This window comes from Neolamprologus brichardi, chromosome 8 (genome assembly GCF_056152115.1).
Source record: "Neolamprologus brichardi isolate AB-2024 chromosome 8, ASM5615211v1, whole genome shotgun sequence".
Classification (NCBI taxonomy): domain Eukaryota; kingdom Metazoa; phylum Chordata; class Actinopteri; order Cichliformes; family Cichlidae; genus Neolamprologus; species Neolamprologus brichardi.
The window spans coordinates 19,840,246-19,855,572 of record NC_142111.1 but is presented as its reverse complement, the minus strand read 5'-3'; the positions used below and the strand labels follow the sequence as shown (position 1 = coordinate 19,855,572).

Here is a 15,327-nt window from a genome sequence, read left to right as displayed (position 1 = left end):
TGCTTGAAGCTAGTGATTAGTATCACCTGATTGACTATATGGTATGGCTTAGGTCTGCACTAATAAGGCAATATTCAAGCCCTCACGCTGATCCAACCATGATTAAACAGGATATGGCAGCAGCGGATGACCAACCGTGCTGCTGTAAACGTGGTTTTCTTTGTATTTCCTTAGTGTTATAATTTTAGTTAGTGATATACAACACAGGAAACCTTCAGCAGGTCGCATGAAAGGCCGTACAGCTTTGGCCATACACCAAAGCTGTATGAATTGGGAGACGTGGATTCACATAGCCACATTCCTCTCATGTCTCTCTTCCATGTAAGCTGGTGGGGGGGTTGGGTTTCCTTTGTTGTGACGATGTGGAATCAAAATCATGACCCCTGACTTCCCCGAGGAAACGGTTTGGCTTTGGGTTCAGAGAGGAAACAAACATAACGCGCTTTGCTTCACTCCAGAGATGTCCCGGTCAGGATGGCCGTGTTTATTCAAGAAGCATTTAGTAAAAAAATATTCACAACAGTTTCTTTTTAAAGAAAAAAACAGAAAGGGTGAAATTAAACGAATTGGAAAAAACTTTAGACACCATCAGTTTATTGTAGTAAGACAGCTTTTTTTTTTAAATAATAGGCTTCTGTGGGGTACTTTATTGCAATATAGTAGACCTCCCATTGATATTAGTTTCACAATAACAATGGTGCAAAATACCACCTAAGTAGCGACAGCTTATAATCAAGTTATCAAGAGCAGTGGAGTGGATAAAAACTTTTTTTTTCTTCCATCTCCAGTAAGTTGCTTCTTGCTTCCTCTCACTGCAGGCATTAGGAAACTGGTTGAATGTAGAACTGCACTGGGTCTTTGGATGCTTTTTTAATTGCTTGTGTTAGCCATACTGGTATTAATACTTCCCTAACATAGTGTAATAGATTTGAAACAATGGTTTAACAACAGAACCCCCCCGCTTCTCATCCATATCTCATGGGTCACCTTGCTGGGACTTAATAGCATCCCAGCTGTGGACATGGGCAGGCTCAGCTGAATGCACTGAGCTGGAAAGGGCCCTCGTCCCCGGGGCATCCAAGTACGTATCGGAGTGGAACAGGCAGAAGCAAGGAGGAAGATAGTGAGTCGGACCATTCATTGATCTTTGGGTGGGGGACTTTGCTTCTTTGCCATATCAACTTGCATTTCTTAAGGCGCTTGGCTGCCTCAGTTCAATCTGGTATGGTGGTCTTGAGTCATAGAAAAGGTGCTGTGCTATGTCATGCAGAATGGTTAATGTAATAAAGGAAGAAATGATGGGGGAAAATTTGCCATGGGGCTCTCATTTTAAAAGCTAAAGTTTACTAATTGTGAGGAGTACTAAAAGTCCGTTTGTTAAGTATTAAGTTCAATAAAAAAAAACTTGATGACATGAATCTAAAGATGTGGGATTTAAGCTTTTTACAAAGTTGCTGTTGTGTTGTTTTGTAGGAGAGAAGGATCCAGTCCTTGTGGAGTTTTGGGGCGTAGAAGGGAAAGGTAGTGAAACATTAAAAGAATAAGTGAAAGAGAAAGTTCTTTTCTTGTGACATTCAACAGCAGCTACTGTTTCCCACCAAGCTTTGAATTTCAAAGTGGAGCTTTTTCTTTTTAAATGTCTTCTTTTTTCACTAACTGACCTGACACCTATTTAACCCCTATCACGCTGAAGCAATGTCACTGCCCATTCAGGCCACTGTCGAATTTGGTGTATTGCAGAGCAATGTGCACAGCGCCTGGAGGCCTTCCCAACCTACGCACAGCTGTCTGCCACCTGCTGTGGAGCTCCAATGCTTGCAGAAGACACTTCACATCGCTTAGCGTTGCATTTAGAGCTCCTCTAAGTTTGTGGAATTCCTCTGTTAAATGACTCAGGGCTGCTTAGCAGATGCACTTTAACAGATGGAGGTGCTTTCCATTTCTATGTATTAATTATGTGTATTAAAAATGGATTTTTAATGGGAGCTCAGTAAAAGGCACATATAACACTTAGGGAGTTGTGAGTTTACATCTGTGTTGACATAGCACGACCTCTATGTGCTCTGTTTCTTGTCTGTCTTTGTTACGCTCCAGCAAAGCGGCAGAGAGTGCTCATCAAGGACACTGAATATTTGGAAAGATGTTCTCTAGTAAATCAGAGTCTTTCCAGTGAAATTAAGTTGAACTGACTGTGAAGCTGTAAAAGCAAACTTCCACATCCCTGCATTAAACCTCCCACAGTCCCTCTCTTGGATTGAGACCGAAGCACCGTGAACATGCTCCGGAGCGGCATAGACTCCACTCAGTATTGATTTTTGCATCCTTCGAGTCGTAAGGGCATTCAGAGGGTTATTTTCAGTATTTCGTATTATCTGACGTTAGAACGCAATAACATCATTCTGCCTTGGCCAGCTGTCTTTAAGTCTGTTTGTTATATTTCTCACATGGCTTTGCGATGGGTCATTACAGCATCACTGTCCGTTTATCTCACCGTCCCATCTGTGCTGGCTTTCATCATACCTTTGATGGTGCTCGGGGGAGAATAAATGACTCAGCCAGTGCCCTTTGGGTCATTTCTACCCCCGGGTTATTACTGCTTCATTATGCTTCTCCCTTTGTCCTCCATTTGAACAAGAACGTGTGTCCAGGCCTTTGTTTTATTATTTATTCTCTGTTATGGGCCATTTTGTTGATTGTAATTGTAGTGCGGTTAAATTGCAAACCATTCTTTTTAAAGTTGTTCTCAATATTCTGTTCGAGTCTGATTAACGAATGAATTATCCATCCATCCGCTTCCGCTTATCCTTTTCAGGGTCGCGGGGGGCGCTGGAGCCTATCCCAGCTGTCATAGGGCGAGAGGCGGGGTACACCCTGGACAGGTCGCCAGTCTGTCGCAGGGCCAACACATAGGAACAGACAACCATTTGCACTCACATTCACACCTAGTGGCAATTTGGATTATCCAATTAACCTATCCCCACAAGCTGCATGTCTTTGGACGGTGGGAGGAAGCCGGAGTACTCGGAGAGAACCCACGCAAACACGGGGAGAACATGCAAACTCCACACAGAAAGACCCCGGCCTGATGGTGGAATTGAACTCAGGACCTTCTTGCTGTGCGGCAACAGTGCTAACCACCGTGCCACCGTGCTGCTGAATGAATGAATTACTGCTTACAAATTCAGTATATAGATGTTCAAAGACAGATCTAATAGGCTTTACTTGCCGTCTAATTTGCATTGGATATGCCACAGGCAGTTTGAAGTTCATACAGGGGCCACATCAGAATTTCTGAGTAACAAATAGTTCAAAAGTTCAATTTAAAACAATTTGCCCATATTAACTGTGTGTTAAGTGTATTACCCTGCAGTTTGTATAGTCGTCGTTCTTTGGGGCAGATTCTTTTTTGGCATTCAACAATGATATCTTGTACTGGATTTTGGCAAAATCACATTATTATGCAACATTCCTGCCTCAAGGCAAGGCCATCTACAATGGGATTGTAATGGGAGAGAAACTGGGCCGAGCAGTGAGTAACAGAGTGTGTTTGAGGTAGCCGTGAGGATGAGGTATCTCTGTCGGCTGTCTCCCCTGTTATGAATTCACGCACATGGAAACGCACACTTTGTCAGGCAGCCACCCTTTGCCTGCACCACCTCTCTTTGTCTCTATTTTGCTCTTTTTCTCATCTGCACCCTCACTGTTTTCATTACCGCAACAATTCCTCCGTCATTCTGTCATCCTCTTTTTATGCAACCCCCCCCCCCCCCCCCCCCCCCCACCAACCCCCTCACCCCCGCTATGCAGCTCTCCGGGACTGCCTTTACGCTCAGCTAGATCTTCCTTTCTTTCCTGTGCCGTTGCCTCCAGCCTCGTGCTCACCCCACCCCCGTGTCTATAGGGACAATTGGGAGGAAACAAAAGAGAGCGGACAGCACGGCCTCTTGAGTTTACAGTGAGCAAGTAAGGAGAAGGGTGTTAACATATTGAGTCTGCTTTTATGGCGAACTACTCAAACCTAATTTAGGTAGCAGTTAAGTGGTCGGAGCTGAATTTACCAAAGAGTGAATGTGTGCACACTCTGGTCAGTAAAAGATAAATGGTGTTTTTAAACTTAATGGAAGGTTGGAGTACTTGGGGATGATGGTTCCGGGATGGGGTTTGCGGTGTGGTTATGTGTGTCTTTGTGCGTCCTGCTACTGAATGGATGCTACATAATTTAGAAGCTATTATTTTTGCACCCTACTACTGAGAAGAAAGAACAGTAGAGGAAATGACAGACAGTGTTGTCTCAGCTGTAACTGCTTTAAAAGCAATACATTTATGAGTTCCGTTTTAAGTCATATATATTTTTTGACTTTGTTGTCAAGAAAAACACAATCGCTTGTGCTCCTCTCATTCTGTCACTTTCTCTGCTTCTTCTGGATTGCCTGCCTGCATAGGAATCACAAGACAGAGGCATGGCAATTTAACCAAGCCTGTCACATGCTGCTTAATTCAAATAGGCTGATAATTCGCCCGTTCACTCGTCTTCCTTCCCTGCTTCAAGGGCAACAACTAACATGCATGTTACCATGACGATAAGAGGGGCCCGGTGGCCTAGTGTTTGTTCGTTCAGCGGGAGTTTCCCCCTTTTCTCTCCTCTGTTGAAAAATCCAAAGCTGTCTCCCACCCATCCCCCTCTGTTCATATTTTCCACCTGCGCCCCCACATCTCCATCTCATTTACTGTGTTCACCTCAATTACACCCAGTTTATGCCAGCTCTCATCATTCAAAAACTCCACCCTGCTTTAAGATGTCGCTCTCGCCCCAGCTCTCTTTGTCTCACCTTGGTGAGCGCTCCCATCCATCTGTCTGAGCCCAGCAATTAACACATATACAGCCCTATCTGCGAAACTGCAAAGTGCTAAATTTTCATTTAAAGAACTTCTTTATATGTAGCATTTTCTTCTATTGCCTTTTATTTTTGGTCAAAGTGTGAAAGCATTGTGGCATAGCCTAAAATAGGAAGCCTCACCTTACTCTCTTGGTTCCCTTTAATGCCATGTGGACTGATTTTATGTGAAGGACTCACTCATTTGCAGTGAAAATGCAAAGTATTTAACATTTATGCTAGCTCCCGGGTGTCTTGTCTCAGTGCTGCTCTTCTGCTCGAGCCAACATTAACATAGTCACTGGCTCCCACACCATCACAAACTTGATGTATTATAGGAAAAAAAGTTTTTTTTTTCCATAAATATAAATAATTTTTGCTAGTGAGAACTTTTTTTTTCAAGGAGGCTAGCAGATGTTAGCTAGCAAACAGCTGGAAGCCATGTCTGCTAGCTAGAATTTTTCTGACAGGTAAGCAGGTAACACTCAGTAACATGTACTGCTAGAAAGTAAATGCACTTTTTACAGTACTAATCATGAGAGGGGTTGTGAGCCAGCTTGCTGTAAGCCATGCAACCATTTTCCTCTTCTTTCATCTGGTTCCCTTAGGGTTCACTACAGTAGATCATTTGCTTCAGTCTGAACCTATCTCCTGCCTCCTCCTCATTTACACCAAACCCTCCTTCACTACACTCATGAATCCATTTTGTGGTCTCTTTCCATCCTGCCTGGCAGATCTATATTCAAAATTTTTTTTGTCCTTTATGTCCACTATTCCCAAACTGCTCACCCTGAGCTGTCCCTCTGGTATACTAATTTATAATCCTGTCCCTCTGGATCACTCCCACTGAAAATATTAACATATTTAATTCTGCCACCTCCAGCTCGACCTTCTGTCTTCAAATAACATAATCGCAGGTCTCTCTACCATCTTGTAAACCTTCCTTTTCACTCCTGCTGCTATGCTTGTTACAATCACTCATCCTGACCCACTGCCTGCACCCTTTTCTTACCTGTCTTGTGCACTGTCCATTGCTTCAAATGATTTACCTAGGTTATTTAAATTACTCCACCTTCACTGCCTCTGCTCTTTGCATCTTCACTGTTACCCATATTTCCCTCTTAATGTCATGTATTCTACAAGCCATGCAACTACAGACAGTGTAAAAATCGACATAGCTATAATGATGTCACCCACGGGTTTCTGAAGTCCCATTTTGAAGCCTGATGAGTGTTTCTGCTGTCCCAATCTTGGTTTCAAAAAACAGATGTGACAAGGAAGGGCTGGTCTGACTTTGATATTAGCTAAAAACTTCAGTTCAATTCAATTTTATTTATATAGCGCCAAAACACAGCAACAGTCACCTCAAGGCGCTTTATATTGTAAGATAGACCCTACAATAATACATACAGAGAAAAAAACCCAACAATCATATGACCCCCTATGAGCAAGCACTTTGGTGACAGTGGGAAAGAAAAACTCCCTTTTAACAGGAAGAAACCTCCGGCAGAACCAGGCTCAGGGAGGGGCGGCCATCTGCTGCGACCGGTTGGGGTGAGAGAAGGAAGACGGGATAAAAGACATGCTGTGGAAGACAGCCAGAGATTACAAGTATGATTCAGTGCAGAGAGGTCTATTAACACATGTTGAGTGAAAAAGGTGACTGAAAAGGAAATCCAGCCCCAACTATAGGCTTTAGGAAAAAAACAAAACAACTTGTAATTGGCTGTGTGCAGTAAAACCATTTTGAAATGTGATTAACCATTTTTTGGTCAACATTGCCCAAATTTGGAGACTGAGCCCATAAACTTAGTAGGGATGTTTTTACAGAAGTTCAGATAGAAAGCCATTTTCCCATAGACGTCTGTAGTCTATGGGAAAAATCTGGAACCACAGCTATTGCCATCTGGTGGCAGGTTTAAGTCACTTCAGTGTTGGCATAATTTAGAAGCTATATTCATGCTTAGGCTTTCTACACACACACAATAGGTATCTGCAGTACTATCTTTACCATGTTCAAGTCACCTTTTAGTCAAGACTGGTGCTTCTAATTCTCAACAACTGTATAAATGGTGGAATAATGACGACAATGCAAGCTGTTTAATGATGTTTCTTGTGTAACATCACCCACACATTACATGCAACTATAAGTGACTGCGCCAATCTGTTAGTGCCCAAAGCAGTTGCTAGCAAGTTATTGCTTCAGCACGATATACCCATTTGTGGCCACTTTCAACTTGCAAGTTGCAGCAACTGCCAGCAAACATTCAAGAAGGGTCATTAACTGGACTCTAGGCCTATGTAACTGAATCTTTGGCCATTAATTTCACAGCTGTTGCCATCAAACTCCAGCAACCACTCTCTGATCAGTTGGGGAATACGTATTTTTCCCTTGCAGCCGGTGATTTCTAGATGGTTGCCAACTGGTTTCTAGGCCTGTGTAACTCAGGCCTTATTCACGTGATGTGACAGCAAAACCTGAACAGAAGTTAATGGAAAATGAGCTGTTTGCTGTCTTCTTCGGTGACCTCCGTAAACATGATTATCATGACTTCCTGTGCTGAGTTCCTTTGAGGTCTAATATGAAGTTTGTTTTGTGAATTATGGTCACTGTTAGAGCTGGGAAGGAGGATTCTCCAGGATATGGGCACCGGCTAAGGATTTGGGAGTTACAAGTCATTAGCCAATGAGCATCCAGTATCCTCGGCCTCAAATCAGATTTCAAAATGCCAAGATGTTGAGTGTGAAAATGCTCTGCTCAAGGCTTCGTTAATGGGACACAGTTTGGAGTTTTTTGTTTTTTTTATAGAGATGAATAATGAAAGAAAAATGTAAAGCACCTCAACAGGACCAGTAGAAACAAATAGTGTTTTTTTAGTGGGAAGGGAGTAAAAGTTATAAAAGATTTGTTGTGCGAAAAGAGCAAACATATAAATGCTTTTATCCAAAGATATCTTGCAGTTATGAGGACTTTCAAATAAAGTGTTGCTAGTTTTCTGATTTCAGAGAATTTTTAGATTTGCGGTTCAACTGGCTGTTTATAGCAGTAAACGATATATTCCTGCAAACTCTTCCGTCGCTGAATTTTAATCCCACCACTTCACTTGCAGGACACATGACATCACAGGCGAGAGAACAGATGGTTCAGCACTGAAAAGATTTCAGGAAAACTAAAAAGGAAGAGTAAAGGGGGCGGAAAGGAGGGGAACGAGCTCGAATAAACCCATCTGCTCGCAGATGGATGCAGATTTCATTTGGGCCTGTTATGACAGTCTTGTTGCTATTTTTGTCACCGCTCTCCATCTTTCGCAGAAGGTGGGATGGGGGCTAAAAGGAGGGGTTGAGAGGGAGAGGAGTGTACCCAGAGATGTATGAGGAGGTGTCTTGTCTGCTTTCCAGTTGGATTCGGGATCCCAGAATGCAGCTGGCCTTGTTACCATGGCTGATGCAGGCATATTTATTATTGTTTATGTGTGTTATTACCACACAAATCACAATAAGGGCTGACAGCAAAGCTGGAAACTGGTTATTTGTATGGGAAGTTAGCACAATTTAGAAGGCAGTTAAACCCAGCGAGCTGTACTGATATAAGGGTTGCTCTGTATACAGAATATTTCTTCGTTATTTAAATTTTACTGATACTTAAAAAGCAATAGTTTAATTACAGTGGGCACTTAAAGCAGTTCAAGTTACTTTTTCCACTACTTAAGTGTTAACGTCTTCCTCACTAGTAATTATCCAGTAATATAATTCATTCAACATTTTGCATTTGATGCTTGAGAAACATTTTAAATCACAAGAACTTTTAGAGGAAAAAAATGTGGTAAAACATGTGAAAATGTAATTATACTCAATGTCACTTGTGTGCAGTTTAATATACAGACTGTAAATTACTTTGCATTTTAGTACTTTGTAGTAAAATGGTATAGACCTCTGTTTTTTCTTACTGCCGTGTGGATGTTACAGCACGGTGCTTATAAAATAATAAGACACAAGGCGTTTGATTTATTTCCTCCTGTTCTCACCCTCTGCAGTCACTCATATTCCTGGGCTGTGTGGCGGCGGCGGGGCTTGGCCTCAACCTTCTGTGTCTGGCCATCTACCTGAGCTGCTTGTGCTGCTGCCGTAAAGAGGAGGAGGAGGAAAGCAAGAAACCTAATTCCTGCTGCGTCACCTGGTCGGCAGTCACCGCCGGCCTCATCACATGGTGAGAGAATCACGACCCAGGCAGCGTGTTATGAATAACCGTGATAACAGTTCGCACACGCTCTCCGCTGCTGTCTGCAGTTCTGTGTTTTCCTATTTTCTTTATTTGTTGTTCTGTATTCCTCATACAGAGCTGTAAGTGCTGTGATGTTTTCACTGCACATTCTCTATTCCCACACTAACTTATTAGTCTGTAGCACGTAGACTCTCTGTGTATTTGTCCACTCTGTTTGTCTTTTTGTCTTCCCATTTGTATTCTCCGTGTGTTCGGAGCCTCTCCTTCTGGTCTTTGTAAACACTGTAGGTTCATGCGTCTCTACCATTTGTTCATTTCTAGTGATTTCTACTTTGGAAATGTTCCACAGAAAGAGTAAGGATTTGAATTTGTGTTGTTGAAAATGGCTCTTTAGGAAACTATGGTCACTATATTTTGAGGCACAATAAAAATTCATCCAACGCTGAGTTCACTCTGGTATTAACAAAATATCCCACTGGCATTTGTGGCTCTCAAGCACTATACCAGTGTGTTGATGGAAGCTATCCTGATGTGGGCGTATTGTCAATGTTCTGCTGACAATGTGGAAGTGCAATTGTGCATTACTGGCTAGGGCAGCCAGCTAGGAGACAGAGCTTTTCTATTATGCAAATTATAATTAAAAACCAAAGAAAACCCAACCAAAACCCAAAATGTAGGTGGATCGGTTACTGTACAATAAGCAGTACAATGAGCTGCACATCTTTCATTTATATTTTGGTAGGAAAATACGGGATAGGTGCATTGATTCACTGAAATGTGTGCAAACATGGAAATAAAGTCTATAATAGTTTGTATGTCTGCCTTCGGGGCGATCGGCGCGATCGTGGCTCAAGAGTTGGGAGTTCGCCTTGTAATCGGAAGGTTGCCGGTTCGAGCCCCAGCTTGGACAGTCTCGGTCGTTGTGTCCTTGGGCAAGACACTTCACCCGTTGCCTACTGGTGGTGGTCAGAGGCCCGGTGGCGCCAGTGTCCGGCAGCCTCGCCTCTGTCAGTGCGCCCCAGGGTGGCTGTGGCTACAATGTAGCTTGCCATCACCAGTGTGTGAATGGGTGGGTGACTGGATGTGTAAAGCGCTTTGGGGTCCTTAGGGACTAGTAAAGCGCTATACAAATACAGGCCATTTACCATTTATTCTTCAGCACAGCCTGAACTCTGTTAGGGAAGCTTTCTTTAAGCAGTCTTCAGGAATAGTTCTCCAGGCTTCAGACCTTTCAAAGCTCTTCTTTGAATGCAGCCTGTCTTTTGTTATATTCTCTCTCAAGATGATGCTTCAGTAATGTTGACATCCACGTTCTGCTGAGGCCAATCTATGACTGATAGTATTCAACTCTGGGATTTTCTGTCCAAGTAGTGTGTTTGGGATCATTGTCATGTGGAAAAAATGACGTTGAGACTTTCCAGATCGTATTGGTGGATCAAAATCTGACCATACTTTTCTGTTTTCTTAATTGAATCAATTTTGACAAAATCCTCAACACCACTGTCTCAAATGCAACTCCAAACTATGAGCGAGCTTCCGCCATCCTTTACAGATTGCTGCACACAGTCAGTGTTGTACATCTGTCCTGGCCATACTGGTGATTTTGGATTCCTCTTTCCCTAAGAATTTTTGCAACTTATTTTCAGTGCAATTTGTTTGGCATACCACAGCCCTTTCTCCCCGTTTCCCGTAAGGATGGTTTCTTGGCAGCCATTCTTCCACTGAGACCATTACTGATCCTCTAGCAAACAAGTAGTTGGATCAACTGTAGGCCTACATGCATCTGTCACTTCCTCTGTCAGGTCTTTGGTGGATATTTTCCCATTTCCTGAGGTCAGAAAGGTCATCTTAGAGTTTCAGATACAGATCCTCTGCTGTGGATAATTTTTTTTAGAGCTCCTAATTCTTATTTGTGTTCTTAACTTGCCCAATTTCCATACTGAGAAATGCCAAGTTTTAGGCTTTAAAAACAAACAAAAAACAGGTACAAGCAGTGGAATTAAAATGAACGCAAAAGCAGCCAATGCCCAAAGAAAAACTCAGAGAAAGCCCAGAGAACTACAGCTCGAGACCAGCGTAAAGCATTATGAGAAATTCTGGCACCGTGGAAGCAAAATATAAAGAAATGAGGGAGGATCAAGACACAATACTTCATGATATACACTGCACATGCAGGCCAAAAGAATGTAGAAATATAGAGGGACAAAAGATAACTATAGTATTTTAAAATTTTATTTCAGTTGTATTGTTAAATGATTTATTGGAAAAAAATGAAGCACATGAAGGTCATTCTACCTATCAAAATCCCTTCTGTGTCTCACTGGGAATATGGCAGGAATATCATACTGTAGAGGTCTTGAAAATTACACCAGTCCGTGCCGTTTTAATGACTTCCTAGTTTTCCTGGCTTGCTGAATGACTGAATAGCGTTTTCTCTCGCTTGTACAGGCCTAAATATCAAACTGTACTGCTGCAGACCTACTTGTTTGCTTGTTTAAAAACTTTTTGTTTATGTCACTGGAAGAATAATGCAACCCAATGCAATGAATTTGTATTTTTCATTAGCACAAATTTTGTGTCACCCTCACATTGTGTGAGTGCCAATCCTAAGTATGGCATTTTATGCAAAAATCACGTATTAAATAAACCACTTAAAATGTGAAAACGATACTATTTTAAAGGATAAATGTTTTCTTTTTTGTCATCGTTAAGATGATATCAGACGCAGTATTTCCCCTCAGATTTTATAATAGAGCAGCGTTGCAGTTAATGTGATTTGTTTTGGCTGGAGGCTGCTGTATCTCATCAAGTCTGTGGTGAACTGAAAACTTCCCTGATGTGAAGTGACATTAGCTGTGATATATACAATAGATTAATGGCATTAGTGTTATAGCCTTTAGCTGGTATAGGAAGCCTAAAGCAGCTAATTATTTTTGGCAAGATCCAACTTTTCATTCATTAAAGTTTCGTCTTTTGCGACAGACTCGAACACGTGAACTTAGGTAACACAGTCAGCATTTACATCACCACACAGAACCCATCAAATCCCTCAATGAGCTCCGCTGTCCTCGCAAAGTGGATAATTGAATTACTCGACTATCCACGAATGAGGGAACAGTCAACCATGTGACAACCATGCTTAGTAACTACCTGATTCAGATGTTACCAACCCATCAGCTTTTATCAGTCTCACACACAGATCCCCAATGAGTGGAGTCCTCTACTTTCAGTGTGGCCCAGTAGTTTGTTATTAACCATTATAATCATTCTAATAAACAGAGATCAACACAAATTATGGTGGCTCCAACCAGCAGTACTGAATGGTGACAACTCACTCAGCTGGTTGGTTCTCTACTGCCAGTGTCATGTGATTAATTAGTGCTGCATGACTATGTCCAAAACGATTATTATGATCATTTTGATTAATGTTGCAACTGTGATTATTTGTCCCAATCATTTGTTGATTTTAGTGACAAAATCTTTTGTTAATGCACTTTTACTCACATTCATATTATGTTACATTCCTGTGTTACAGTAAATTGAAATTGGTTCTCTTTATTCACCTAATTTCATTGGACCTCTTAGAAGAAAAATAAAAAGTGGCCCAAAATGTAAAACAAAATTCAATAAACAGTCCACTTATTTTGCTCTTACATTCCAGTTAATTAGAACATCTTTGCAGACATTTAAGTGTTTATTTAGCTTACCTAAATGCATCTCCCAGAAGACAAATATAAAGTAATACCTGCATGTGCTCAGCAGCTCTGTAGCAAAGAATGTGCATCTTTGGTCGAGCAGAATGGAACTATGTTGGTGATTTCACTGTGTTTTTATGAGCTGGATGGAGAAGCTGGAGAGGGTGGCTGGGGAGACAGAGGTCTGAGCATCTTTGCTTAGGATGCTACAACCCACAATCCCAATAAGTGGAAAAAGATGGCGAGATGGAAGGATGGATATGAAAAACAAAAACAAACAAACTGCAGTTTGTGGTTATGTTTTCAGATGGCTGAATAAGCTAAGTTGTGTTGTGTTGAGCAGACACAACTCCACAGCACTCTTTGACTAAGATCTTTTCTTGGTTAACACTTGCCTTAAATTGGAATTATTTCCAGGGAAAGGATGACGATTCATTTCTGGGAATCCAAGTGTCTGCTGCTGTGCCAGACACTTGGATTTTATCATATCATATCTTTAAATGCAATGTCACTGTGTTATAATGTCACCCAGAATAGTCAAGGAAACTTAAAGCTGCATGGTGCAGAAACAGCTGGCATGTGCAGGGACTGCTTGATTTACCTTGTGTTTTATCGGTGAAGAATTCATTTTCACTATCGCCTGATCATATTAATTTAACCGTGGGAAGCCAGAATCATGGTTAAGCTTATGATATGACTTACTGGGCAGCCCTAAGATTAATGATTAACAGTCAGTGAGTGGTATTGTAAAATCTGAAAAGGAGCACAAGTGGGGAAAAAATTAAGTCTTAAACCCACAGTGGATTTAGTGAAATAGATTAGCAATTGTTTTAATAACTGTGCAAAGATTAAATATGTAGTGAACCTTTATGCAAAATATAAGAAAGTTATTGGTAGTGATGAAAATTTTTCACCTTCAGTTCATATGGTAACTTTGTTAATGTAAACCCCTCATGTGCTGAGTGTGAGAGAAAGTTTAACAGGTAGAACAGCAAATAAAGCGGACACAGCCGGTAAGCAGTGAAGTATGAAGAGCAATAGATTCAGAAAATTGATTTTTTCCCTCCTATTTACAAAAAAATATCTGGTGCTTACAAACCCAGAAGCACCAAGGTCATGAGACACGGTTTGAAACTTTGTCTGGTATCTAGGACGTCAGTTTTAAATGGCTCTCAAGAACATCTGACAACATGAGCCAATCTGTCGTCACGATGCCAAAAAAACATAGCGGCATGTTCTGTATGTCATTAGATGGAATAGCCTAGAGTTCCTATAGTCCTGGTCCTCTGCTAGTTAGTGCTCTCCACTGTATTTTCACTCTTTTGCATCATACATTTTTAATGTAGGGAGTACTGCTCATTTGAGACGCTCTATATTTTAAGAAACTTTAATGAGTACTGTTTCACTTGATGGGAGCAGAAGTCGTTTTCTACTGATGACATAAAGAAACCGCTGAAAAAAAGGGGCAACATCGGCTAATTGTTGTATAATTAGTGTTTTCTTTTGTGTCTTTTCATTTTTTAGTCCAGATTAATAGGTTGATCTGACATATGCAAAGTTTATCATCGTGTTTTTTAGTGAGCTGTGCTTATCTTTGAATTCAATAGCTCTCCAAATTGCTAAAACAGCAAGAAAGCTTATTAGTAATATGTTTAAACTAGATGTAGCTCTGTTGTGCTTCATTTTTATTAAATCCAATTTGGTAGAACTGAAGTTGAGGATTTTAAAACAGACTTAATAGCATTAGAGTGTAATGACTCATTTATCTGATTTAAGGGTGTTGCTCTCTAATTTATAAATCAGATTATGCGTGATTAGGGAGTAGAACTCTTCTACTCCCACAGGGACAAGGAGACATACTGCATTTAATGAAGTTTTTGTTTCTCCTCCCTTCTGCTGGCCCATGTCTCCTTTGTTTCCCTGGGCTGGATCGCCATACGTGGATTAACGTTTTAGCTGGATTAAATTGGTGACCATTTGCCTTGATCCTGGATTTCTTAGTTCTTAAAAGCATCTGTAGGATTTGTTATCACAGCAACATATCCGTAAGGTCAAACCAACTCAGGAGCAGGATTATTAAGTAGATGATGGAGGGAAACTTTACCATGCCTAATTTATTTCAATGGATGAAACTAGCTGTGGTTATTGCACTGATAAAAAATTATGGACTCAGTGTACACTGAGTCCATAATTTTAGAGCCCCATCACTTCAATCTGGATGGAAAAAAATAATGCACACCATATTAAAAGAAAAAGTGACATAAAGGAAATGGAGATCAGTGAGCGATGATATGACACAAACTATAAGATTGCTTTACCAAATTGAAGTCAGCGCTGCTGCATCCTGCCAGTCCTTAGAGGAAGAGCCCCTCTCCTGTATCATCTGAATTTGATTGATGATAGCCAGCTCTTGAGCAGAGGTCAAGCTGGGCTCATCTGGTCCTCTCACCTTTTTTTATGCTTCCTACCTATTAACTTTAAAAGAGACAGAGAAAATTGAGTGTTTCGGTTTGAAAAGATATCATAGTGTTTTACT

The 15,327-nt window shown here is 41.2% G+C and overlaps 1 protein-coding gene across 2 annotated transcripts in view; it reads left to right on the top strand.

Moving 5' to 3' along the window:
• The window catches only part of ttyh2 (tweety family member 2), a 68,767-nt gene that overhangs the window by 6,713 nt on the left and 46,727 nt on the right, over positions 1 to 15,327 (top strand). For both annotated transcript variants that reach the window (XM_006790951.3, XM_006790950.3), the window contains exon 2: positions 8,909 to 9,081. In XM_006790951.3, coding sequence (XP_006791014.1) covers positions 8,909 to 9,081 — 173 coding nt within the window. The remainder of the gene's footprint in view (positions 1 to 8,908; positions 9,082 to 15,327) is intronic.